Source organism: Myotis lucifugus, unplaced genomic scaffold (assembly GCF_000147115.1).
Source record: "Myotis lucifugus unplaced genomic scaffold, Myoluc2.0 scaffold_1095, whole genome shotgun sequence".
Taxonomy (NCBI): domain Eukaryota; kingdom Metazoa; phylum Chordata; class Mammalia; order Chiroptera; family Vespertilionidae; genus Myotis; species Myotis lucifugus.
This window is the reverse complement of record NW_005872143.1, coordinates 44,764-69,254: the sequence shown is the minus strand read 5'-3', so window position 1 is coordinate 69,254 and position 24,491 is coordinate 44,764. Positions and strand designations below refer to the sequence as shown.

At 43.8% G+C, this 24,491-nt stretch overlaps 1 protein-coding gene across 6 annotated transcripts in view; it reads left to right on the top strand.

Moving 5' to 3' along the window:
• The first annotated feature begins 135 nt into the window (after positions 1 to 135).
• Positions 136 to 24,491, top strand: part of NCAPG2 (non-SMC condensin II complex subunit G2) — a 66,109-nt gene continuing 41,753 nt past the window's right edge. Inside the window, exons 1-6 of one of the 6 annotated variants that reach the window (XM_023748028.1) lie at positions 136 to 545; positions 815 to 924; positions 12,577 to 12,768; positions 13,011 to 13,125; positions 16,883 to 17,037; positions 18,579 to 18,713. In XM_023748028.1, coding sequence (XP_023603796.1) covers positions 847 to 924; positions 12,577 to 12,768; positions 13,011 to 13,125; positions 16,883 to 17,037; positions 18,579 to 18,713 — 675 coding nt within the window. In that variant the 5' untranslated portion in view covers positions 136 to 545; positions 815 to 846. Of the gene's footprint in view, positions 546 to 814; positions 925 to 12,576; positions 12,769 to 13,010; positions 13,126 to 16,882; positions 17,038 to 18,578; positions 18,714 to 24,491 lie in introns of those variants that run through there. The other 5 variants (XM_023748029.1, XM_023748027.1, XM_014449273.2 and 2 more) reach the window with 5 other exon arrangements.

The following is a 24,491-nucleotide window of genomic DNA, read 5'->3' as shown; positions in this document are numbered from 1 at the left end:
CTCCTGCACACCTCCTACTGGGGATGTGCCCACAACCAAGGGTACATGCCCTTGACCGGAATCGAACCTGGGACCCTTCAGTCCGCAGGCTGACGCTCTATCCACTGAGCCAAACCTGTCAGGGCAGTAAAGCTATTGTAATAATCATAGCCTGGGTGTCTTTCCATACAAACACCTGTAAACGCACTTTTTGCCCACCCCTGTAGGTTGGCTGTGACTTCATCTCTGGGTTGGTGTTTCAGACAGGGCAGGGCTGTTTCGATGGAAAACACGGCTTATTGGGGGACACAAGCTGGGAAGGAGCTGGCACAGCCCTAGTCCTTTGAGCTTTGGTCCCCACAGGGGCTGGGAGCAGCGTGCTGGGCTTGGGCACACCTGCTGCTCACGCTGACCCGATCCCAGGGGACCCTCTGCCACACTGAAAAACAAGCGGCTGTGACTGGAGTTTTTTCGAAGCCCTTGGGAAAGGGAGCATCTGCAGCATTTAGCCGCCGGGATCTGCCTGATCTTCGCTGAGCTGGCACACCGGTGCCCACCTTGCAGAGGTACTGGGGCACCTCCTGGGGCCATGTGGGTTTCTCTTTCCTTAGTTGGCAATTTCATGAACAATGTTATGTCGAGACTGTCCTCAGTGATGAAAATAAGGAAATTAATTTTTAGATATGACTTGTTTTATGTCAGAATATTGTTAGACGCTGTCTACCATAGGTATAGAGGGGTTTCTTTGCAGTTTTGGGTGCTAGCACCAAATTCCATTGTGCAGGAGAAGATGGAATTGCAAATGCAAGTCTCCATGTGCTGTGTTCTCCCCTAGGGTTACAGAATAAATGCGCAGTTTCATCTGTCATGGAAAAACGCGAACTATTTGTTCAAGCTGTGTCTAAGGAGCTGATTGGAGAATTTTTGCAGTTCATTCAACTTGATGTAAGTTTTAGGTTTAGCTTTATTGTGATTTTGACTGTTAATGTAAAACATTTTTCTAAAATTATGTCCATAAATGAAATATAGTCATCTCAGTGAATCCTTAGGGACCAAGGTTTATTTAAAAAACCAAAGTCTGCTAATACAGACCTGCTGATGGACAGCTACTCACAAATTGTATTTCCTGCTTTCCTGCAAGAGACGCTGAAGGGTGCTCAGGCAGGTAATGCACTGTGCTCTGTTTACTTACATGTTTATTGCTGTTTCCTGCGTGCCTGGTGGCATGGTGAGGAAGTTGTGAGCAAGACAAGATACTTCTTTGTCCTCAGGTTAGTCACAGTGGATCCAGGTGTGAACACAGCAGAGGAAGGGACAGGATAGGGGAGGGGCAGGTCCAGCAATGGACTGCTTCCCATCCCCTCGGGAAGCTCTGGAAGCTCAGCTCTGGACGTACAGAGAAGCTAGCCATCGGAGGCGCATTGGGTTTGAGCATGAAGGTTCGGTAGGGGTAGAGCACAGAAGTGCAGCGCGGGGCGGCAAGAGCTGAGCCCTGACTTTCTCTACCATGTGAAGGAGTTGAGACCTCTTCCTGAAGGCATGGGGGCTTTCAGCCGAGAGTGACCTGCGTGCAAGAGAACAAAGGGAGAGAAGACTAGTGGGCAGAAGAGAGAGACAGAAAAGTCGAGCTGCCTTTGAAATGCCTCTTTGGCTGCACGTGGAAATAACTTGGTGGAGAGGTACATAGAGGCGGAGAGCAGTGAGGAGCTGTGCCTTCACCGTGGTGGTTGAAGTAGGACATGGAAATGGGAAGTGTGGGTGTCCTTGTGAGCTGGCAGGGGGCAGTGGGGGTGCTAGCGCTGTGGATTGATTGGACATGGCCCGGAAAAGGGCCCAGAGGGTCCTTGCTTTCTGACTTGCAGAGCCATCCATGAGGTTGTGAACGTGGGCAGAGGGCAGGTTTGGGGGAGAAGATGGCTCAGTTTTGGATGTGTGGGATGACTGCCGGGGGGACTTGCACAGGACATGTCCAGTGGGTGGATGTAGTGTGTTTGAAGCCTGGGAAAGGCCTGGGCTAGAGGTAGTTTGGGTGTCATCAGCTCCAGTGGAAGCTGAGTCATGGACGGGTGTGGAGCCCACCACCGGCTCTGAGGAACCCTAGCGTATAAGGCACTGGCTCTAAATACTGTGACCTTGGACAGAAGAGGCATGTGTGGCTCGAGACCATGCACTGAAAATCAAATTAGTGATAACTCAGAGAGGAATCTAATAAATTTGTTGCTAGTAAAGATGTATGAAGTTATTTTTCTTTATGAGAGAAATGAGCTTATAAAATGATTTTGTGTTATAAAATGATGTCCTGTAAACTTAAAAATAACCAGCAGAAACTAGGCCAACACTTCACCACCGAGGTGTCCATAATGACAAACTGGGTAGATGTTCCATGTCTGGCTTAGCAGGAGGTAGGTGATTTGTCCGAGACGAGCAGCCCATGAGTGGTTTGAAGTCCAAGATTGTTGTTGCAAACAGTGCACCACAGTGTTAAATAAAACCATAAACTAAATTGATGATGATGAAGCTAAGTCAATATTAATTTAAAATATAAAGGCAAAAATTAACAACATCTGGGTAGCATGGTGGCCGCAGGGTCACCCTGTGCCGTGATGACGAAGCATCGTTCCAGCTCCCCCGTTGTTCTGGGGAGCCAGGGGAAGAAGGGAGCTGCTTGGTGGCCTGTTCTTCCGTTTGCCTTTGTTTGATGGTCTAGTTCCGTGGTTGCCAAACTGCGGCTCGCAAGCCACATGCGGCTCTTTGGCCCCTTGAGTGTGGCTCTTCCTAAGCCTTAGGAGTACCCTAATTAAGTTAATAACAATGTACCTACCTATATAGTTTAAGTTTAAAAAATTTGGCTCGCAAAAGAAATGTCAATCGTTGTACTGCTGATATTTGGCTCTGTTGACTAATGAGTTTGCCGACCACTGATCTAGTTAAATTGACTGAGAGTTTTGGCAGCAACGTGCCAGGGAGGTCCCATTATTGGTGCTGTAATTTTGTGACTTAGGGTGGGTATCCCAGATTTCTCCACTGAAGCTTCACAATTAATAAGTAACCTGCAGGAAGTACTGAGACTAGGTAACCACCTGCTTCTCAACGTACTTGCGCACACTGGGTTTGGCACCCATTGACGATTCTTACATGAATCAGTTATTACTATAATGGCACTAAAATTGTGATTTTTCCAACCCCATGTTCCTTCTGTATTTTTCCATCGGCATTCTGTAGTGTGCCAGTGCTGCTAGTTATTTGTGTGTGTATTACCAGTGTGGCCCCATGGATTCTTACTCTATTCATACACACTAAGTGGCCAGATTATTATGACCACCTGATGTTTGTAGGCAAATTAGCCGTACACTGCATCGTATGGGATATGGAAGCCGAAGGCCTGTTTGAACACCTTTGCTGCCTGCAGTTACCAAGATAAAACGTCCCCAGTTCGCACAGGAACACAAGGATTGGACAGTTGAGCATTGGGAAAAAGTCATGTGGTCTGATGAATCACGTTTCCAGTTGCATCATGCAGATGGCAGAGTGAGAATTTGGCGGAAACAGCATGAAAGCATGCACCCCACATGCATGAGTACAACCCTTCAAGCTGGTGGAGGCAGTTATGGTTTGGGGCATGTTTTCCTGGCATGATTTGGGCACTTTAATTCGTATGGATAAACATTTGAATAGTACAACATACCTAAGTATCGTTGCTGATCAGGTTCATCCTATCATGTTGATGGCATAGCCAAATGGAGATGGCTTCTTCCAACAAGACAATGCGCCATGCCACGGTGCTCGCATTGTGCAGGAGTGGTTTCAAGAACATGAAGGAGACTTTACCTTGCTTAGGTGGCCCCCACAATCACCAGATCTCAATCCAATTGAGCATTTGTGGGACGAAGTTAAAAGAGCCATCAGGCAGCTGGTTCCACAACCATCAAATCTCACAGAACTGGACAGTGCTATTCATCAGGCATGGTGTCAGATTCCTCCCATCACCTTTCAACATCTCGTGGAGTCAATGCCAAGAAGAATCGCCGCAGTATTGAAGGCAAAAGGTGGCCCAACGAAGTACTGATGGGATGGTCATAATAATCTGGCCACTCAGAGTGTGTGTGTGTGTGTGTGTATAAATAAAATACTGTCAGATTGGCTGATTGGCTACAGGGAGTCCCTCTAAGCCAGCCGTGGGCAAACTACGGCCCGAGGGCCGGATACGGCCCGTTTGAAATGAATAAAACTAAAAAAAAAAAAAGACCGTACCCATTTATGTAATAATGTTTACTTTGAATTTATATTAGTTCACACAAACACTCCATCCATGCTTTTGTTCCGGCCCTCCGGTCCAGTTTAAGAACCCATTGTGGCCCTCGAGTCAAAAAGTTTGCCCACCCCTGCTCTAAGCTGTACTCTCTGTCCTTTGATGATGGCCTCTATTTGCTATGTCAAAGAGGAGGTGAGGTCATCTGCTCAGAGTCAGAGGAAGTGGTGGTTGGATCAGCGGTTTTATTTATTTATTTATTTATTTATTTATTTATTTATTTATTCTTTATTAGTTAAGGTATTACAAATGTGTCCTTATCCCCCCCATTAACACCCCCCCCCCCACACACACACACACACACTCATGTTCTCATCCCCCTGTTGTCCATGTCATTGGTTTGGCTTATATGTGTGCATACAAGTCCTTTGGTTGATCTCTTCCCCTTACCCACTCCCTCCCCTACTTTCCCTCTGGGGAGTGATAGTCTGATCGATGTTTCTCTGTCTTTGGATCTGTCCCTGTTTATCAGTCTATGTTGTTCTCTATAATCCACAAATGAGTGAGATCATGTGGTATTTATCTTTCTCTGACTGGCTTATTTCACTTAGCATAATGCTCTCCAGTTCCATCCATGCTGTTGCAAAAGGCAAGAGTTCCTTCTTTTTTTTACCGCAGCATAGTATTCCATTGTGTAGATGTACCACAGTTTTCTAATCCACTCATCTGCTGATGGGCATTTAGGCTGTTTCCAAATCTTAGCTATGGTGAATTGTGCTGCTATGAACATAGGGGTGCATATATCCTTTCTGATTGGGGTTTCTGGTTTCTTGGGATATATTCCTAGACGTGGGATCACTGGGTCAAATGGGAGTTCCATTTTTAGTTTTTTGAGGAAGCTCCATACTGTTTTCCACAGTGGCTGCACGAGTCTGCATTCCCACCAGCAGTGCAGAAGGGTTCCTTTTTCTCCACATCCTCTCCAACACTACTTGTTTGTTGATTTGTTGATGATAGCCATTCTGACAGGTGTGAGATGATACCACATTGTCGTTTTGATTTGCATCACTCGTATAATTAGTGACTTTGAGCATGTTTTCATATGTCTTTCGGCCTTCTCTATGTCCTCTTTCGAAAAGTGTCTAAGTCCGTTGCCCATTTTTTGATTGGATTGTTTATCTTCCTATTGTTAAGTTGCATGCGTTCCCTGTAAATGTTGGAGATTAAACCCTTATCGGTGATATCATTGGCAAATATGTTCTCCCATGTAGTGGGTCTTCTTGTTGTTTTGTTGATGGTTTCCTTTGCTGTGCAAAAGCTTTTTATTTTGATGTAATCCCATTTGTTTATTTTCTCTTTAGTTTCCATTGCCCTAGGAGCATTATCAGAGAAGAAATTCCTTCGGCATATGTTTGCGATTTCGCTGCCTGTGGATTCCTCTAGTATTTTTATGGTTTCCTGTCTTACATTTCAGTCTTTTATCCATTTTGAGTTTATTTTTTTGTATGGTGTGAGTTGGTGGTCTAGTTTCATCTTTTTGCATGTATCTGTCCAATTTTCCCAACACCATTTATTGAAGAGACTGTCTTGACTCCATTGTATGCTCTTGCCTCCTTTGTTGAATATTAATTGGGCATAGTGGTTTGGATAGATTTCTGGGTTCTCTGTTCTATTCCATTGATCTATATGTCTGTTCTTGTGCCAGTACCAAGCTGTTTTAAGAACAGTGGCTTTGTAATACAGCTTGATATCTGGGACTGAGATCCCACCAACTTTGTTCTTTTTTTATTCCAGATGAATTTTTGGAATGTTCGTTCTAGATCTGTGAAATATGCCGTTGGTAATTTAATGGGGATTGCATTGAATCTATAGATTGCTTTGGGTAGTATGGACATTTTGATGATGTTGATTCTACCAATCCATGAACATGGTATGTTCTTCCACCTGTTTATGTCTTCCTCTATCTCTTTTTTCAGTGTCCTGTAGATTTTCACATTATAAGTCTTTTATCTCCTTAGTTAAGTTTATTCCTAGGTATCTTAAGTTTTTTGGTGCGATGGTAAATGGGATTGCTTTGTTAGTCTCACTTTCTGTAAGTTCACTGTTGGTGTAAAGAAATGCCATGGATTTCTTGGCATTAATTTTGTATCCTGGTACATTGCCGAATTCATTTATTAAGACTAATAATTTTTTTTTAATACCTTTTATTGATTTTCCACAGAGAGGAAGGGAGAGAGATAGAGAGTCAGAAACATCGATGAGAGAGAAACATCGACCAGCTGCCTCCTGCACATCTCCTACTGGGGATGTGCCCGCAACCCAGGTACATGCCCTTGACCGGAATCGAACCTGGGACCTCTCAGTCCGCAGGCAGACGCTCTATCCACTGAGCCAAACCGGTTTCGGCAAGACTAATAATTTTTTGATGGAGTCTTTAGGGTTCTCTATGTACAGTATCATATCATCTGCAAACAAGGACAGTTTTACTTCTTCTTTTCCAGTTTGGATGCCTTTTATGTCGTCTTCTTGTTTGATTGCAACAGCTAGTACTTCCAGAACTATGTTGAACAGCAGTGGTGAGAGGGGGCATCCCTGTCTTGTTCCTGTTTTTAGGGGGAATGGTTTTAGTTTTTGCCCATTGATTATGATGTTGGCTGTGGGTTTGTCATATGGCTTTTATTATGTTGAGGTATGATCCTTCTATTCCCACCTTGCTGAGAGTTTTTATCAAGAAAGGGTGTTGAATTTTGTCAAAAGCTTTTTCTGCATCAATTGATATGATTATGTGTTTTTTTTCTCTCAATTTGTTTATGTGATGTATTACGTTTATTGATTTGCGGATATTGTACCATCCTTGCATCCCTGGGATAAATCCTACTTGGTCATGGTGTATGATCTTTCTGATGTACTACTGGATCCGATTTGCTAGGATTTTGTTGAGGATTTTGGCATCTATGTTCATGAGGGATATTGGCCTGTAATTCTCTTTCATTTTGTTGTTTTTACCTGGTTTTGGTATTAGGGTGATGCTGGCTTTATAGAATGACCTTGGAAGTGTTCCTTCTTCTTGAATTTTTTGGAATAGTCTGAGGAGGATAGGTTTTAGTTCTTCCTTGAATGTGTGGTAAAACTCCCCTGTGAAGCCGTCTGGCCCTGGGCTTTTGTTTGCTGGAAGCTTTTTGATTACTGCTTCAATTTCCTCCATAGTTATTGGCCTATTGAGACTTTTAGCTTCTTCCTGATTAAGTTTTGGAATGTTGTATTTTTCTAGGAATATGTCCATTTCCTCCAGGTTGTCTAGTTTGTTGGAGTAGAGTTGTTCATAGTATTTTCTAACAATCCTTTGTATTTCTGTGGGGTCTGTTGTTATTTCTCCTCTTTCATTTCTGATTTTGTTTATTTGGGTCCTCTCTCTTTGTTTCTTGGTGAGCCTGGCTAGAGGTTCATCAATCTTGTTTATCCTTTCAAAGAACCAGCTCTTGGTTTTGTTGATCTTTTGTATTGTTTTTTTGGTCTCTATATCGTTTATCTCTGCTCTGATCTTTATTATTTCCTCCCTTCTGCTTACACTGGGCTTTTCTTGTTGCTCTCTTTCTAACTCTTTGAGTTGTAGAGTTAGGTAATTTATTCTCATTGTTTCTTGTTTCTTGCAGTAGGCTTGTAGCACTAAGAACTTCCCTCTCAAGACTGCTTTCGCTGTGTCCCATAGGTTTTGGATTGTTGTGTTTTCATTGTCGTTTGTTGCCATGATGTTTTTTATTTCTTCTTTGATCTCTCTGGTAACCCAGTCATTGTTTAATAGCGTGCTATTTAGTTTCCACGTGTTTGATTTTTTTTGGATTGTTTTTATTGTAGTTGATTTCCAGTTTTATGCCATTGTGGTCTGAGAAGATGCTTGATATGCTTTCTATCTTCTTGAATTTGAAGAGACTTTGCCTGTGACCCAATATATGGTCTATCTTTGAAAATGACCCATGTGCACTTGAGAAGAATGTATATTCTGTGGCTTTGGGGTGAAATGTTCTGAAGATCTAAATTAATTCCATCTGATCTAGTGTGTCATTTAGGATTGATGTTTCTTTGCTGATTTTTTGTTTAGAGGATTTGTTCAATGGTGATAATGGGGTGTTAAAGTCCCCTACTATGATTGTGTTGCTGTCAATCTCTCCCTTGATCTCCTCCAGAAGATTTCTTATGTTTTGGGTGCTCCTATATTGGGTGCATATATATTTACCAGAGTTATTTCTTCTTGTTGGATTGCTCCCTTTAGTATTATGAAGTGGCCTTCCTTATCTCTTTTTATGTCCTTCACTTTGAGATCTAATTTGTCAGATATAAGTATTGCTACCCCGGCTTTTTTTCCGTTTCCATTCGCCTGAAAAACCTTTTTCCATCCCTTCACCATCAGTGTGTGTGCGTCTTTTTTTCTGAGGTGGGTTTCCTGTAGACAGCAGATATATGGGTCATGTTTTCTTATCCACTCAGTTACCCTATGTCTTTTGATTGGGGCATTTAATCCATTTACATTTAAAGTTATTGATAGATACTTGTTTGTCGCCATTTTTATTCTTTACCCCTGTGTTCCTTCTTCATTTCCTATTTTTTCTTTTTACAGCAGACCCTTTAGCATTTCTTGCATTGCTGGTTTGGTGGTGATAAACTCCTGTAGTCCTTTTTTGTCTGTGAAGCTCCTGATTTGACCCTCAGTTTTGATTGATAGCCTTGCTGGGTACAGTATTCTTGGATTCAGACCCTTCTTTTGCATGACTTTGTATATTTCATTCCATTCCCTTCTTGCCTGATGTGTTTCTGTTGAGAAATCAGTCACTAGCCTGATGGGGGATCCTTTATAGGTTACTTTCTGTCTCTTTCTGGCTGCTTTTAAGATTCTTGCTTTGTCATTGGTGTCTGCCAATTTAATTATAATGTGCCTTGGCGTCGGTCTTTTGGGGTTCATTTTGTTTGGGACTCTGTGAGCTTCTTGGATTTGTGTGAGTTTCTTCTTCCCTATATCAGGGAAGTTTTCTGTCATTATCTTTTCAAACAGGTTTTCTATTCCTTGCTCAGTTTCCTCTCCTTCTGACACCCCTATTATATGGATGTTGTTTTGTTTCGTGTTGTCCCAAAGTTCTCTTAGGCTCTCCTCCTGCTTTTTAATTTTTTTTCTAGAAGCTGCTCTGCTTGGCTATTTTTTCCTACCTTGTCTTCTAGCTCACTGATGCAGTCCTCTGCTTCTTCTAGTCTACTGTTGATGCTTTCTATTGAGTTCTTTACAGCAGTGATGTCATTTTTCATTTCTTCTTGGTTCTTCTTCATTTCCTCTTGGTTCTTACACATATTGTTGAATTTGTCTTCCATTCTTTTCATCCACCTTATGGCCATTTCTCTGAATTCTTTCTCTGACAGGTTGCTTGCCTCCATTTCGTTTACTTCCTTTTCTGGTGATGCCTGTTTTTCTTTCATACGCGGGCTGGTTCTTTGTTTCACCATGATCTCTCTTCTCCAGATGTTTGGTTATGTAGTTCTCTCTCTGCTGTGTTGATTTAAAGGCACAAAATACAACACAATAAGCACAACGTACAAGGCACTGAACACAAATGTATTCACGATATTAATAACCCCAAATAAAGGTGACCACCCAAGCAAAGAGACTTAGGGGATAAGGGAGATGGAAGAGAAAAAGATAAAAGAGAAAAGGGGAAAAAAGGAGTGCAAAAATGGAATTGGGAAAAGGGAGGGAAAAAAGGAAGAGAGAGAAGAGAGAGAATGAAATAGAAGAGGGGAAGAGACTATATGGGGAGAAAACTCCAATAGCACCGCCACTAATCCCCACCAATTCCAGCAACAGATCCCTGGAGATGAATGCAAACTAAAAACAACCACTAATATCAAGTGAGGCGAGAGAAAACAGAAGCACAAAAATAACTGGAGAGAAAAAAACCAACAGGAAAATAAAAAGAAAAAGAAAAACAATCTCACAAACAAGCATAAAAAAACCCAATATACTCAACAATCAAGCAAACATAACAAAACGACAGAGAGAAGAAAAAAATTTTGGATAGTGAAGAAAGATAAGAGAGAGGTGTATATGGATTTAGAGCAGGGGATTGGAAATTAGATATATAAGTAGGGTGAAATTTAGACAGGGGGTAAAAAGAAGGAATAGGGAAAATCTAAAGCAGGAATAGGGTAAGAGAAACAGGACAACAAAAAGGGAAAAGTGAGTAAGAGTTTTGACATAAAGGTAAATTTGGGGTAGAGAAAAATGATGCTAAAGGAACAATGAAAATAGAATGTAGAACACTAATCCCAAAATAAAATAAAGAGAAAATAAAATGACACTTTAAAAAATGGTAAAATGGTAGTATTAATAATACTAGTTAAAAATAAAAGTGTAGTAATTAAAAAGGTAAAATCAGGTGATGAAAAAAGAAAAAAATAGTTTCTTAATTAAAAGGTGAAAAAAGAATTAAAAATAAAAATAAAAATGTACTTCAGGTCCTCTGCTCTTCTTTCTGGGATGCCTTAGTCCTGTCAGGTATTCAGGACAGTATTGAAGTTCCCTGAGATACACTGTTCCTCCGTGTTGTAAACCACAGTCCTGATTTTAAGGCAGGCCGTATTTGTTTCCCAGACTGCCTTTATTTGTGTTTACAGAAGAGTCAGTTCGTGGATCAGCCCCTGGGTGGCAGTGTTTCTGGATTGACCTCCGAGGCTATAAGTCAGGGGTCCTCAAACTACAGCCCGCGGGCCACATGCAAATACAAATATTGTATTTGTTCCCGTTTTGTTTTTTTACTTCAAAATAAGATATGTGCAGTGTGCATAGGAATTTGTTCATAGTTTTTTTTTAAACTATAACCCGGCCCTCCAACGGTCTGACGGACAGTGAACTGGCCCCCTGTTTAAAAAGTTTGAGGACCCCTGCTATAAGTCCTCTCTATCCAGCAGTTGGGTTTATTTTCCCTATCGCACTTAAAACTGGTTTGGGAGAGTCGACTGTCCTAGAACCTGTTCTTTAATCGTTACTCCTGCTCTGTTTCCCAGGTTCCACAAAAACAACTTTCCCCTGCAGTCTCTGTGAGTGACCCTGACTGGGCAATCCCATGTACTGGGTTTAATAATCAAACGCACAGATTTAATGGGAAGAGAGAGAACAAGAGCCTGAGAAGTTGCGCGAATTCACAACCCCCCACCTTTCAGCTCTGTGCGCAGTCCCTTCTGCGCACCGTCTCTTCCCCAGTGCTAAACAGCCAGCACACTAGCAAAATCCAAGGCTGCTTTTTTGCACCCAGTCCAGCTATGGGCTTATTTTTAGCGTTCCCTTCTGCCAGCAGCCCTGAGGGAGCCCTTCCACACTCACGGATCATGCTGGCCCCAATGGCCGCGGACTTTGTGGGGCTCAGATTACCCCCCCTCCCCCACCGCGCACGTGCGCTCCTCTCTCCAACCTGAATTCCAAACCGCACCTTTAGGGGAAGTCTGACCTTTCCGTGGGGAGAAGCAAGGTTCCTCTAAGTTCACGTAGTCGCGCTGCTTGGGGTCTGTTGTATCCGGGTTAGTAGCCGATCTCTGGATGCCGTGGATGCCAGGTCTTTGGCTGTATATGCTCCCTAACAGCCATCAAGATGGCGCGGTCTCCGCGGCTGAGCCGGCGCTCCGGGAGAGATTTCAGCCGCAGTCTCCAACTGTCCCCTTTCTTTGGGAGTCCTCTGTCTTTCCCGGCTGCAAACTGTCTCCCAGCTGAATATCTTCTGCTTATTAGGGCTGTATGTTACCCGTTTCAGCTGCTCACCCTTATCTGCTCCTGGACAAGGCACGGGACACATCCGTCTATACCTCCACCATTTTCTTCCTCGGATTGGCGGTTTTAAGGGTCATTGAGAGGCTCTGAAATAGTCTCATTGGCTAATGGGAGAGAATGTTTTACAGACAACTCGAAAGGTGGGTGTTGAGGGCTGAAGCCTGGTTGGAGACCGGAAACTTTAAGCACAGTCAGTTGGCCTTGCTGCGCTATTGTTATAGCTCCAGCACACTTCTGTAAGCCAGTTATAGGCCTGGAGACGTGGTCATCTGGATGGCTTGATTTTAGGGAGGATTTTGCTAAGTGGGTAAAATTTTAAACTCCAATGATGAGGATACTGGAGCTGAATAGGTGGAGGAGGAATCTGCTGCTTTCTGCCTCATAACCCTGTACTTTGTCCTGGTAGGAATGGATTTTGAAAACTCTGCCCAAGCACTTGAACATGTAACTGGGTTAGCAGTTACACTTTTTCTTTGATGCCATTATGAAAAGGCTAGAACTAATATTTGTGTTTGAAATGTAACACTTGCTATTTATTTTACAGGAAGATGCTTCTGACCCTTTCAACCTAAACGAATTACTAGATGAATTATCAAGGAAACAGAAAGAAGAGCTATGGCAGAGGCTCAAGAAGCTGTTAACAGAAGTGCTGTTAGAAAGCCCAGTGGAGGGATGGCAGGCCGTGGAAGCCCAGGGAGAAGGCAATATGGAAACAGACCACCATTCAAAAATGGTAGTATTGGTCTTTCAAAAACAAATAAAGTTAGAAGTCAAGAAGAGTATTGGAAGATTGTTTATTGTAGTTTTACCCTCTTATAATCCTCCATTATTAATCTCGTAGTCAGTGTTGCTGTACTTTATGGATAACTGACTTGTTTATATTCAACTTTAATTCACTTTTTAGAATAAGCTAAAAGTGTGGCTTGAATTTTACATTGATTTTAATTCACTCATATTTTGATTTTTTTTTATTTATAGAAAAAAACTCTAGAAATAACCCATGCAATTACAGCTGTGATTCTTGCTTCTGTGTCTGTAATAAATGAGAGTGAGAACTATGAGGCCTTACTGGAGTGTGCTGTTATATTGAACGGTAAGTTGCCTGTTGCCCTGAGGCATGTGTAGAAGAGGCGTCTAAACCAGTGGTCGCCAACCGGTGATCTGCGGACCACTGGTGGTCCATGCGGTCTGGGAGGAAGCAGCGATGCTGAAGCAAAGTGGTGCTAAGGCACCATGTTGCAATCAGGCTCTTTGACTTCATGCAGAAGGAGCAGAGTGTTCTTTCAGTAATTACTTTACTTTAACCTGCATGTAAATGTTTCACATGGTGCAGGTAAGCATAGTTGAGCTGCTGACTGCTGTTGTGTGCAGGTTTTAAGGAAGGTCTCACCTGACCTACAGGACCAATGATATGAGCTTATTAAGGGAAAAAGGTCTGATTCTAAGTGTCTCAACTGGTGATTCCTGCCTGATAGTTTAAATTTAAGCAAACAGTTGTGACATTGCACTTTTTTCTTTACATATGTATGACCGTGTTCTTAGGAATACTGTTGACTCTTATGGGAGTTTTCCTATACTAAAATTTATATCATGGTATTTCTCAAGTTTAACTAAACTACAAAACTGTAGTTATTAATTTAGGAGGAATAGTGGGCTAAATTAAGGAGAAGATGTGATTATGAAATCTATATTATATAAAGAGGTAGTACGCAGATTTGTCTGGGACACCATAACAGTCACGACCGGCTCAGGAGGACACTGCGTGCGCAGATGGCAGAGAGGGGACTGGTGCGCATGAGGCAAGCCATGGATGGTGCAGGCAACGAGCAGGCGCGCAGATAGCAGGGTGGAGCAGGCCTGCAGGGAGCAGGGAGCAGGGCAGGCCTGCAGGGAGCAGGGAGCAGGGCCTGCCAGTCGCCGCGGATGAGCAGGGCCCGCAGGGAGCAGGGAGCGGGGCCTTCTTGTCATCTTATCGATAATGTCACTTTAACGAATGAGAATGAGCCGGGCAGCTCCATCTCAGCACTGATTGGCCAGTTTGATGAGACCAGGGATCAAGCTAACCTCACAGTTGTTTCTCATCTTCATGGCACCCATATGAGGTCAGACTATCCTCCCTTGCCCACCATGGACCTAAAAATGCCCTTCAAGCATGACTTTCCCAAGGGAAAACCCAAGGCATCCTTACTCTGCTCAACTACTTCACTGCCGGCGCTTGGGCTGCCTCACTTTCCCGGGGGTGGAGTTGCTGACAGACAGGCCATATCTCCTACTTCAGCCGAAGTTGGGGGCGAGCAGGCTGGCAGGGCGGGGGCAGTTGGGGGCGAGCAGGCAGGCAGGCAGGTGAGTGGTTAGGAGCCAGCTGTCCCAGATTGTGAGAGGGATGTCCGACTGCCGGTTTAGGCGCGATCCCTGTGGGACTGCTGGCTCCTGATTGCCCCTAACCGCTTCTGCCTGCCAACCTGATCACCCCCTAACTGCTCCCCTGCCGGCCTGATTAACACCTAACTGCTCTCCTGCCAACCTAATCGCTCCTAATTGCAATAGTTGACAGGGACAATTCTTCCATCTTTGAAAATATCTACATCAAGTCTGTTTAAATAGATTTTCATCTGCATAATATAACACATCCTGACAAGACCACCACCACCAATGTGGTCAGTGTTGTGCCGATAAATGTTTAACAACTGGCTCTCAATCAAAGAAAACAAAACTCTGATTTATACTGTTGGCCAATTTCTGTGGCATAAATTCTCCATCCATGGCTGATTTCAGCTGCTAATGTGATGCCACTAAATGCAGAGCTGAGGAGAAACATGCAGTAATACACTGTTACCAGAAAGACCCAAAAGACATAAATAATGTCAAGAGTCAGAACAGTAAAGTGTAGTAAATAATTGAGTGATGAATTTAGAGTATGTATTACCTTCGGTTTTAATGTAATTTATTCACTTTTAAGATTATATAATTTAATTTTTAATAATGAACATGTTTAACAACCAGCTTACAAAATTCCTGAAAATTTGTGAGCCAGTAAGAGCAGGCTCTAGCACAATACTGAGTGGAATGTAATGGTTAAATGGCATGGCTCATGGATTTGAAATGAGACTCAGCCACTTTCGGGTTTTACTGGTCAAGTTACCTGATCTCTCTATACCTCAGTGTTCTCATCTGTGTCATTATAGTACCTACTGTATAGAGTTGTTGCAAAGATAAAATGAAATCTGTGTATGACACAGCACAGTACCTGAAACAGTAATTCACTCAATTTGTTATAAACTGTTACTGCCTCAAAACGTTGTTGACAAAATTACTCATGCTGAAAGAATGAAATTTTATTGATGAGAAAAATGCCTTATTTTGCAGTCTACAGGGAGACAGTAAATTTTACTTCCTAAGCAGTAGATGGTAATCTATTAGAAACTGCAAGGGGGAAAATGACCTCAATCAACATGATTGAGGCAATGTATTATTAGCTGGATCATAAAGCAGAGAGGATGCCATACATTCTGGGATACATCTGAAGTAAGAGGCTTCACCTCAGGTATTAATTCTGATCAACTAAGCATCAGACTTGAGATGAATGGTGAGAAGAATTCTGAAGCTGCTTCTAGACTTAGAACTTTAATACATAAGCAACAGTTTCTATGGGTAATGATGGCAAGAAAAAACACACCATGATCTATACTAATAAAAGGGTAATATGCTAATTAGACTGCACGTCTTCTGGACGACCATCCACATATCCTTCCTGACAAAGCCGGGCCCGGGCGAAGCCGCCTGCCGGCAGTCCTGGGCACCAGTGCCTATGGCTGGCTGCAGCCTGGGAGACGGAGAAGCTGCCCACCCCACAGTCCCAGGCACCAGCACCTGCGGCTGGCTGTGGCCCGGGAGATGGAGAAGCTGCCCACCCTGTAGTCCGGGGCGCCAGCACCTGCAGCTGCAGCCAGCCTGGGCAAAGCTGGCCCAGGTGCCTGTGGTCGGCTGGAGGAGGGAATCCTGGGTCCTGAGTGTGGGGCTGAGGCAGAGATGGTTAGGGGCAATCAAGCCAGCAGGGGAGCAGTAAGGGATGATCAGTCTGGCAGGCAGAAGCAGTTAGGGGCAATCAGGCAGGCAGGCAAGTGTTTAGGAGCCAGTGGTTCTGGATTGTGAGAGGGAAGTTGGACTGCCGGTTATCCCCTGAGGGGTCCCAAATTGGAGAGGGTGCAGGCTGGGCTGAGGGACACCCCCCCCCATGCACGAATTTTGTGCACCGGGCCACTAGTAAACTAATATTTGCTTAGCAAACCTTTATAAGTCATCGTACTCTATTCCAGCGATTTTCAACTGGTGTGCTGCAAAAATTTTTTAAACATGCAGTACCTGACTGTTTAGTCAGGAACCCTGACTGCTTTTCCCTGAGATCTGGGGTGGGGAATATCTGGCCCACGGGCCGTATAAGGCCTGCAAAATCATTTGGTCTGGCTCTGCCAAGGCAACCACAGGCGGGAATCAAAATTCAATAAATCTAGGAGCTTTTTTCATAGCAACATAAATTTATATTAAGTGAATTATATTAAGCACATGATGTTATAAGTATACAAATGGCCCTTGGCAGGAAAAAAGGTTCCCCACCCCTGCCTTAGATTGTCAAAAAAAAAATGACATTAGCCATCTAGTATTAATGAATCAGAATGACACCTGTTTTTTGTCAGATTGGCAAACAGTATTCTTTGGCGTGCCCCAGGATTCTAATGTTTAGTTTATGTGCCATGAGATGGAAAAGGTTGAGAATCACTGCTCTGTACTGTTGAGTCTGAACCAACATTGATTTTCCTTACCAATGGAACAGTTACTGGGCTCTCTTTTAGGTATTTTGTATGCACTACCTGAATCGGAACGAAAGCTGCAGAGCTCCATCCAGGGCTTGTGTGTGACGTGGTGGGAGAAGGGCCTGCCTGCCAAAGAGGACATGGGGAAGACTGCTTTCACCTTGCTGCTCAAGAAGAGCCTCCAGACGAAAACTGTATGTTTGCTTGTTTAATGTGTACTTGACTGATGGGGGGTGGCGGGGGGTGGGTGGGGGAGGACTGTTTCAGCCTGTAGCCCAGGTCTGGGGACCTACAGACAGTATGTTTGAAGGTTGGATATAACTTGGCTCTTTCTCATCCTGTAATCTTTGGTATACAGTTCAGAAATCCAGAAAAAGACACCCGAATCAGGAAAAAAAATGAGGAAGATAAAAATCACCCATAATCCCACCACCAAGGTGATCATTGTTGTGTTGGGGATATTTAGGAATTTCTAGAAATGAAGTTGGTAATTCCCTGGATTTGAACTCGGAGCTCTTCATGCACATTGCCAACAGCTTTCTAGAAAGCTCAGGCCTATGCACGTTGCTCCATCAGTGAGTGGCCTCCAAGGAGCAGCCAGTTTGATGACAGGACCCTCAGCCAGCTACAGAGCTTCTCCTGCTGCCTTAGGAGTGATCAACAGCCCTGTGCATGGCCGAGTTATCCTTAAGCCATCATCGATTTTTTTTTAATATGTTTTATTGATTTTTTATAGAGAGGAAGGGAGAGGGGTAGAGAGTTAGAAACATCGATGAGAGAGAAACATCGATCAGCTGCCTCCTACACACCCCGAACTGGGGATGTGCCCGCAACCAAGGTACATGCCCTTGACTAGAATCGAACCCGGGACCCTTCATTCCGCAGGCCGCGACACTCTATCTACTGAGCCAAACCAGTCAGGGCTGATTTGTTGTTGGTTTTTTATCTCTTTTTCGGCCATTTTTGTTTAGCTTTTAAATCACATCTTCCTAGTATTCGACACCTTCCCTGTTCACTGCGGTTGCCAGTAGTCACATGGGGCTATTTAAATTTAAAGTGAAGAAAATGAAAGGTTTGGTTCCTCAGTTGCACTAGTCACGTTTCAGTTGCTCCATAGCCTGATGGGCTAATGACCCTCGCGCTGGACAGTGCAGACAGGTGTTTTCACAGTCGCAGGAAACTGCTGGGCAGCCCTGGGCATCAATGTCTCTGCTGGCTTTTGCTTGTTTTAAAAAAGTGTTCTCTCGCCCTGGCCGGGTGGCTCAGTTGGTGTAGTGTTGACCCACGTACCAAAAAGGTTTTGGGTTCGATTCCTGGTCAGGGCACATACCTGACCCGGGTTAGGAGTTTGATCCCCAGTCAGGGTGTGTAGGGGAGGCAATGGATTGATGTTTCTCTCTCAAATCAATGTTTCTCTTTCCCTCACTTCCTCTTTCTCTAAAAAAAAAAACAATAAAAACATCCTCTGGTAAGGACTTAAAAAAAAGTGTTCTTTAGAGTTGCAAGTGACATTTGCAAATTTTTGGGGGGGTTTCAGTGAGGAGGTTTGATTTTTTTGGGGGGGGGTGGTTGAGTGAGGCATTTGCAAATTTTTAAGTCTGTTTTCTTTTGTCATTCTTCCGTTTTGATAAATAATCTAGAATTATAATTATATAAAATATTTTTTGTTAACTTGAAATGTGACCTTACTGATTATTGAAAAACTCTAACGTTTTTCTTTTTTTGTCATTCCTAGGGTGCAGACATAAGTCGGCTTTGGCATGTTCATCAAGCTTTGTATTGCTTTGATTATGATTTGGAGGAAAGTAGAGAAATTAAAAATATGCTACTTGAGTGCTTCATAAGTGTTAATTATATCAAGAAAGAAGAGGTAAATAGGATTTTCTTTTCTGGTATATTTGTGACTGCTTTTTTTAAATATAGATATTTTTAATTGATTTCAGAGAGGAAGGGAGAGAGATAGAAACATCAATGATGAGAGAGAATCATTGATTGGCCTCCTCCCTCACTGGGGATTGAGCCTGTAATCCGGGCATGTGTCCTGACCGGAATCGAACCAACGACCCTTCAGTCCGCAGGCTGGTGCTCTTTTCACTGAGCCAAACTGGCTAGGGATATGAACTGCTTTTTAAATGGATGTTTTCTCTAAGTTCACCTGATTGTTGTTATTACTGTGCCCAGTGTTTTAATGAGTCATCTTAGCTATCGAGAGCTATTTATTGCACAGTGTTTTCACTGCATGGCAGTACTAAGCAAACATTTTACAAGTCATTGCTTATTTAATCATTATATCAGATAGTAGCAGGGGCTGTCTGCAGAAACCATGATTGCATTTTAAATCAAGAATGATTAAAAATAAGGTTGAGAAAGCACTTCCCCATGGATTAGGTCTGACTCTTCTCTCACTTAATTCCTAATTGGCATATACTCAAAACTGTCATTACAGTATTTTTTTATTTCTTTTTTCTGCCCATCTAATAATTTGAAAGAGAGGCTCTGCTTTGGCCCTCTCACTGTCCATCTTGGTGGTCACGCCCATGTGTGGCTGCCGAGCATGTGAAATGTGGCCAAACTGTGGTCTTAAGTGTAAAATACAAATAGATTCAGAATTTAGTATGAATTATACCAACACATGGCCAGTCTTGTTTCCTCTGTATTCCTACCACTGTCCACCCCAGTCTGGGATTGATCTGAAGCAAATCCCAGATGTCGACTTAGAATAGTGTTTTTTTTGTGTGTGTGTGTTTTTTAATTAAATCTTTATTGTTCAGATTATTACAGTTGTTCCTCTTTTTTCCCCCCCATAGCTCCCCTCCACCCGGTTCCCACCCCACCCTCTGCCCTTACCCCGGCCCCCCCGCCCCACTGTCCTCATCCATAGGTGTATGATTTTTGTCCAGTCTCTTCCCGCACCCCCCACACCCCTTTCCCCCCCGAGAATAGTCAGTCCACTCCCTTTCTATGCCCCTGATTCTATTATATTCACCAGTTTATTCTGTTCATCAGATTATTTATTCAATTGATTTTTAGATTCACTTGTTGGTAGATGTGTATTTGTTGTTCATAATTTGTATCTTTACCTTCTTCTTCCTCTTCTTAAAGGATAACTTTCAGCATCCTATCTAATAATAGACAAACATGGTAATTGACTATACCTTCGCTATGCCTCCCATTGGCTAATCAGCGAGATATGCAAATTAACCACCAACAAAGATGGTGGTTAATTTGCATACGTAGGCGCGAAGTGGCAGAGCGAAGACTGAAGGCGGCTCCGGCTGGAGCGAAGGCCTGGGTCCCGGGTGTCGGAGGAAAACTGGTGCCAGCAGCCAGGGGAAGGGAAGGCCTATTGCACGAATCTTTTCGTGCAACAGGCCTCTAGTTTCATATAATACTAGTTTGGTGGTGATGAACTCCTTTAGCTTTTTCTTATCTGTGAAGCTCTTTATCTGACCTTCAATTCTGAATGATAGCTTTGCTGGGTAAAGTAATCTTGGTTGTAGGTTCTTGCTATTCATCACTTTGAATATTTCTTGCCACTCCCTTCTGGCCTGCATAATTTCTGTTGAGAAATCAGCTGACAGTCGTATGGGTACTCCCTTGTAGGTAACTGACTGTCTTTCTCTTGCTGCTTTTAAGATTCTCTCTTTGTCTTTTACTCTTGGCATTTTAATTATGATGTGTCTTGGTGTGGTCCTCTTTGGATTCCTTTTGTTTGGGGTTCTCTGCGCTTCCTGGACTTGTAAGTCTATTTCTTTCTATCTTCATATTTTTGGATTCTTTTTTATTTTTGTTTTTCCGGTTGGGTGTTTTTTGCTTCTTCGTATTTCAAATCCTTTTTTTAAAAAAAATATATTTTATTGATTTTTTACAGAGAGGAAAGGAGAGAGATAGAGAGTTAGAAACATCGATCAGCTGCCTCCTGCACACTCCCCACTGGGGATATGCCCGCAACCAAGGTACATGCTCTTGACCAGAATCGAACGTAGGACCCTTGCGTCCACAGGCCAACGCTCTATCCACTGAGCCAAACTGGCCAGGGCCGTATTTCAAATCTTTAACTTGATTCTTGGGATCCTCTAGTCTGCTGTTGGAACTCTGTATAATATCCTTTATTTCAGTCAGTGTATGCTTAATTTCTAGTTGGTCCTTTTTCATATCCTCGAGGGTCTCACTAAATTTCTTGAGGGTCTCACTAAATTTATTGGCAGTTTCTAGAAAATTCTTGAAAAACCTTATAACTGTGGTTTTGAACTCTGTGTCCAGTAGTTTGCTTTCCTCCATTTCTGTCATTTGTGACCTGTTTCTTTGTCTCCGCATTTTGGCTGCTTCCCTGTGTTGATAGAGTGGCTTTCTGTGCTAGGTGTCCTATAGGGCCCAGTGGCTCAGCCTCCCCAGTTACCTGAGGTAGACACTCTTGGTGCACCCCTTTGTGGGCTTTGTCCACAGTCTTGTAGTTAAGCCTTGATTGTTGTAGGTATCACTGGGAGGAATTGACCTCCAGGCCAATTGGCAGTGAGAATCAGCTGTGTCTACAGTGGGAGAACTTCTGTGCTGGAGACACCCTTCTGGGGCAGGACTTGCTTCAGTGGGGCTTTCGTGCTCACTGAGTCTGCCCCCTGAGTGTGTCCCTTATGGATCTGAGGAGTTGTAATCTGGATGGTCCCACTGTGACCACTGGGTACACTGGCTCTTGGATCTAAGGAGGTGCTAATTTAGCCTCTGCCTGAGGCTACCCAGCAGGAGCTATGGAGAGATCTGCAGATCCCTCTTCTTTGTTTGGGGTTTGGAGGTGCCCAGATGAGGCCCAGCTGTGAAGCAGTGCGAGCTGCTGTGGGGCCTTGGGCCTTCTTTTGGATGTTCTGGGTCTCTCTGACCCAGCTGCAGTTCATTAGGTAATTTTCAGATTGCAAAGGGCCAGGCCTTTTGTATGCAAAAGCCTCTGCGCACAGTTTGGGTGGGGCGGGGTCTCAGGGAATCAATAGGGTGGAGCAAACAGCTATGGCTGATCCTACCCTAAGAGGCCCCATGTCTCAGTGTCCCGGTAATGGCTGTAAGCACCTCTGAGAGAAAGCCGCCCTCGAGTTCCGACCGATGCCAGACAGTCCAGTTTCTCTCCATATGAGTCTGGGTCCCCAGAGACTCGCCCGGAACTGGAGTTCAGAGCAGTTGGGAGCTTGAGACTCCCTCCTGATTGAAAAAGACAGCCGCGTCCTCAGGTACCAGCCCCTTTCCGTGCGCGCTCGAGCCTCCGTACCTCTGCACTTCACTTCCGCACCTCCTCTAAGTCTGTGTGCTTTTCTCTTTCCTTCTAGTTGTAGAATTTCCACTCAGCCAGCCTTCCTGTGGTTCTGGATGATGTCCGTTTTGTCTTTTAGTTGTATTTTTGAAGTGGTTGTGTGAGGCAGCAATTTCCGGTGTTTACCTATGCCGCCATCTTGGTTTCTCCTCTCTAGAATAGTGTTTTTAAGGGGGTTCGGGGGGTGGGAGTGATGCAGCTTCTGTGATTGGTAATCTCATGTGGAAAGCTTTGAAAACACTTGTGTGACATGCTGACTCTTCCTGCTCTGTGGGCTCCGAAACGAATGCCATAGCTGTGTGACCATGTGTGCCTATGCTTCACACAGCGCTGCAACCACTGGGCGGCCCATCTGCTTTCTCCCTGCCCTCACGTGGTCACAGCCGCTCTAGTGCTCCAGCCCGAACCTCTGGAGCAGGAGGAAGCAGAGAGGGGAAGGGCTTGTTGGCACTTCTACTTAATGTCGTCCCTCCGGGCTGGTTAAGTCACTGGCCCAGACCCCATTGTTAGATAGTGACACTAAAGGGAAAGAGAAAAGGGGAAAGGCTCTGAGATTACTGTCTCTTTAGGTTTGATTTTCAATTAAGAGGAAAAAATAATGAAGGTGCTCAAAGACTTCAAGGTGAAGTTTTACAAAACACACATACTTTCTCAATCTAAACTTAGGCCCTGGCCGGTGTTCTTAGTGGTTAGAGCATTGGCCCATGCACCAGATGGTCTCAGGTTCGATTCCTAGTCAAGGGCACATTCCTGGGTTGCAGGTTCCTCTCATGTGGGAGGCAACCAATCGCTGTGTCTTTCGTATCGATGTTTCTCTCTACCCGCCCCCCCTTCCATTCTCTCTAAAAATCAATGGAATAAGGACACATATGTAATACCTTAATAAAGAAGAAAAATAAATAAAAATCAATGGAAAAAATATCCTCGGATGACTATTAACAAACAAAAACTTACTATGAAAAAAGGATGTAAGATGTCTCAATAATTTCATTAGTTATATATTTAAATGATAATTTTTGGATATATTGGCTTACATAAACATTAAAATTAATTCTTTTTCACTTTTATTACGGTGGCCATTAGAGAATTAAAAACTACAGAGTGGCTTGCATAAGTCTGTGGGACAGTGCTGACTTGCTTTCTCTGGGTCTTTCCATCATTGTTTATAGAGCTTTGACTGTGTGCCCTTGCTAGGGGTGCAAAGAAGACTTGCTTGTATTTAGGATGCAGCCTTTGCGTTTGGTTGCTCATGGCCCGGCAGGCATATGTTGGTGGCAAAGGAGGAAGTCGTCACTCCTCCCTGAGTGGGGTGGGAACAAACCTGCAGGAGGAGGAAGGGCTCCAGGTCAGAAGCTCCTCCATGGAGTGTGTGCTTGAAGCCTCGGCAGTCAATGGGAGAGACAGGGTTTGACGCAGCCTGCCTCTCGCTGCAGCGCACCATCCCCGTCAGCCAGGTGCCAGGGCGGTGAGTGATTACTGACCACACTGACCAAGATCTTCGGCTTCTGGGGTCAGAGGGGCTGTGCTCAGATCCCTGTTTGCGCACTTCATGAGGGCGGGCCTTCATCAGACCACTCTCAGCCTGAGTGTTTCTTTCTGTAAAGTAGCGATAGTAGCTGTGAGGCACCGGCCGCGATGCATGGGGAACCTCCGCCAGCATCGCAGGTGCTGAGCTCGCGGTCGCAGGAAGTGCTCCGATGGTGCTTATTGCTGTTATCGCATCGCCATCCTCTGCCTTAACCTCCAGGATTGTTAGGAAACTGGGGAGAGTAAAGAAGCTGAGAGTGGATTCAGACCATCAACTTTGTTTCCATTGGTTTACACATAGCAGTTGATGAGTTGCCTTTGTCTAACTTACATATGTATGTGTATGCACGTGTATGGCATAGACACACACACACACCCGAGTGCTGCAACTCTTCTTAACTGATGTGCCCTTTTGAATTTAAGATATCTAAACTTAGTTTCCTGATAATCATTCATTTGTTTAGGTCAGTTTTTAGTCATTCTAAACAAAACATATCTTGTATTCTACTGACAAGTAAATGATAAATGATAAGTATTTCAGTAAATACTTAAAAAAAACCAAAAAACTAACTTGTTGCATGCATGGTTCCTCTGCCATGTGTGTGAAGGTGCTGCTTGGCTGTAGTTTCCATAGACTGCGTGCTGGGAGCAGTGAGGGGTGCTGTTCCCCAGGGAGGTTCTTGGTGGGTGTGTTCTATGCACTCTACAGAGGGTGACTATTCTTGCTTTTTAGGTTCATAGGTATAACCTAGTAACGTGAGTATAGTTAACACTGACTGTGTGCCCATGCTAGGGGTGCAAAGAAGACTTGCTTGTATTTAGAAT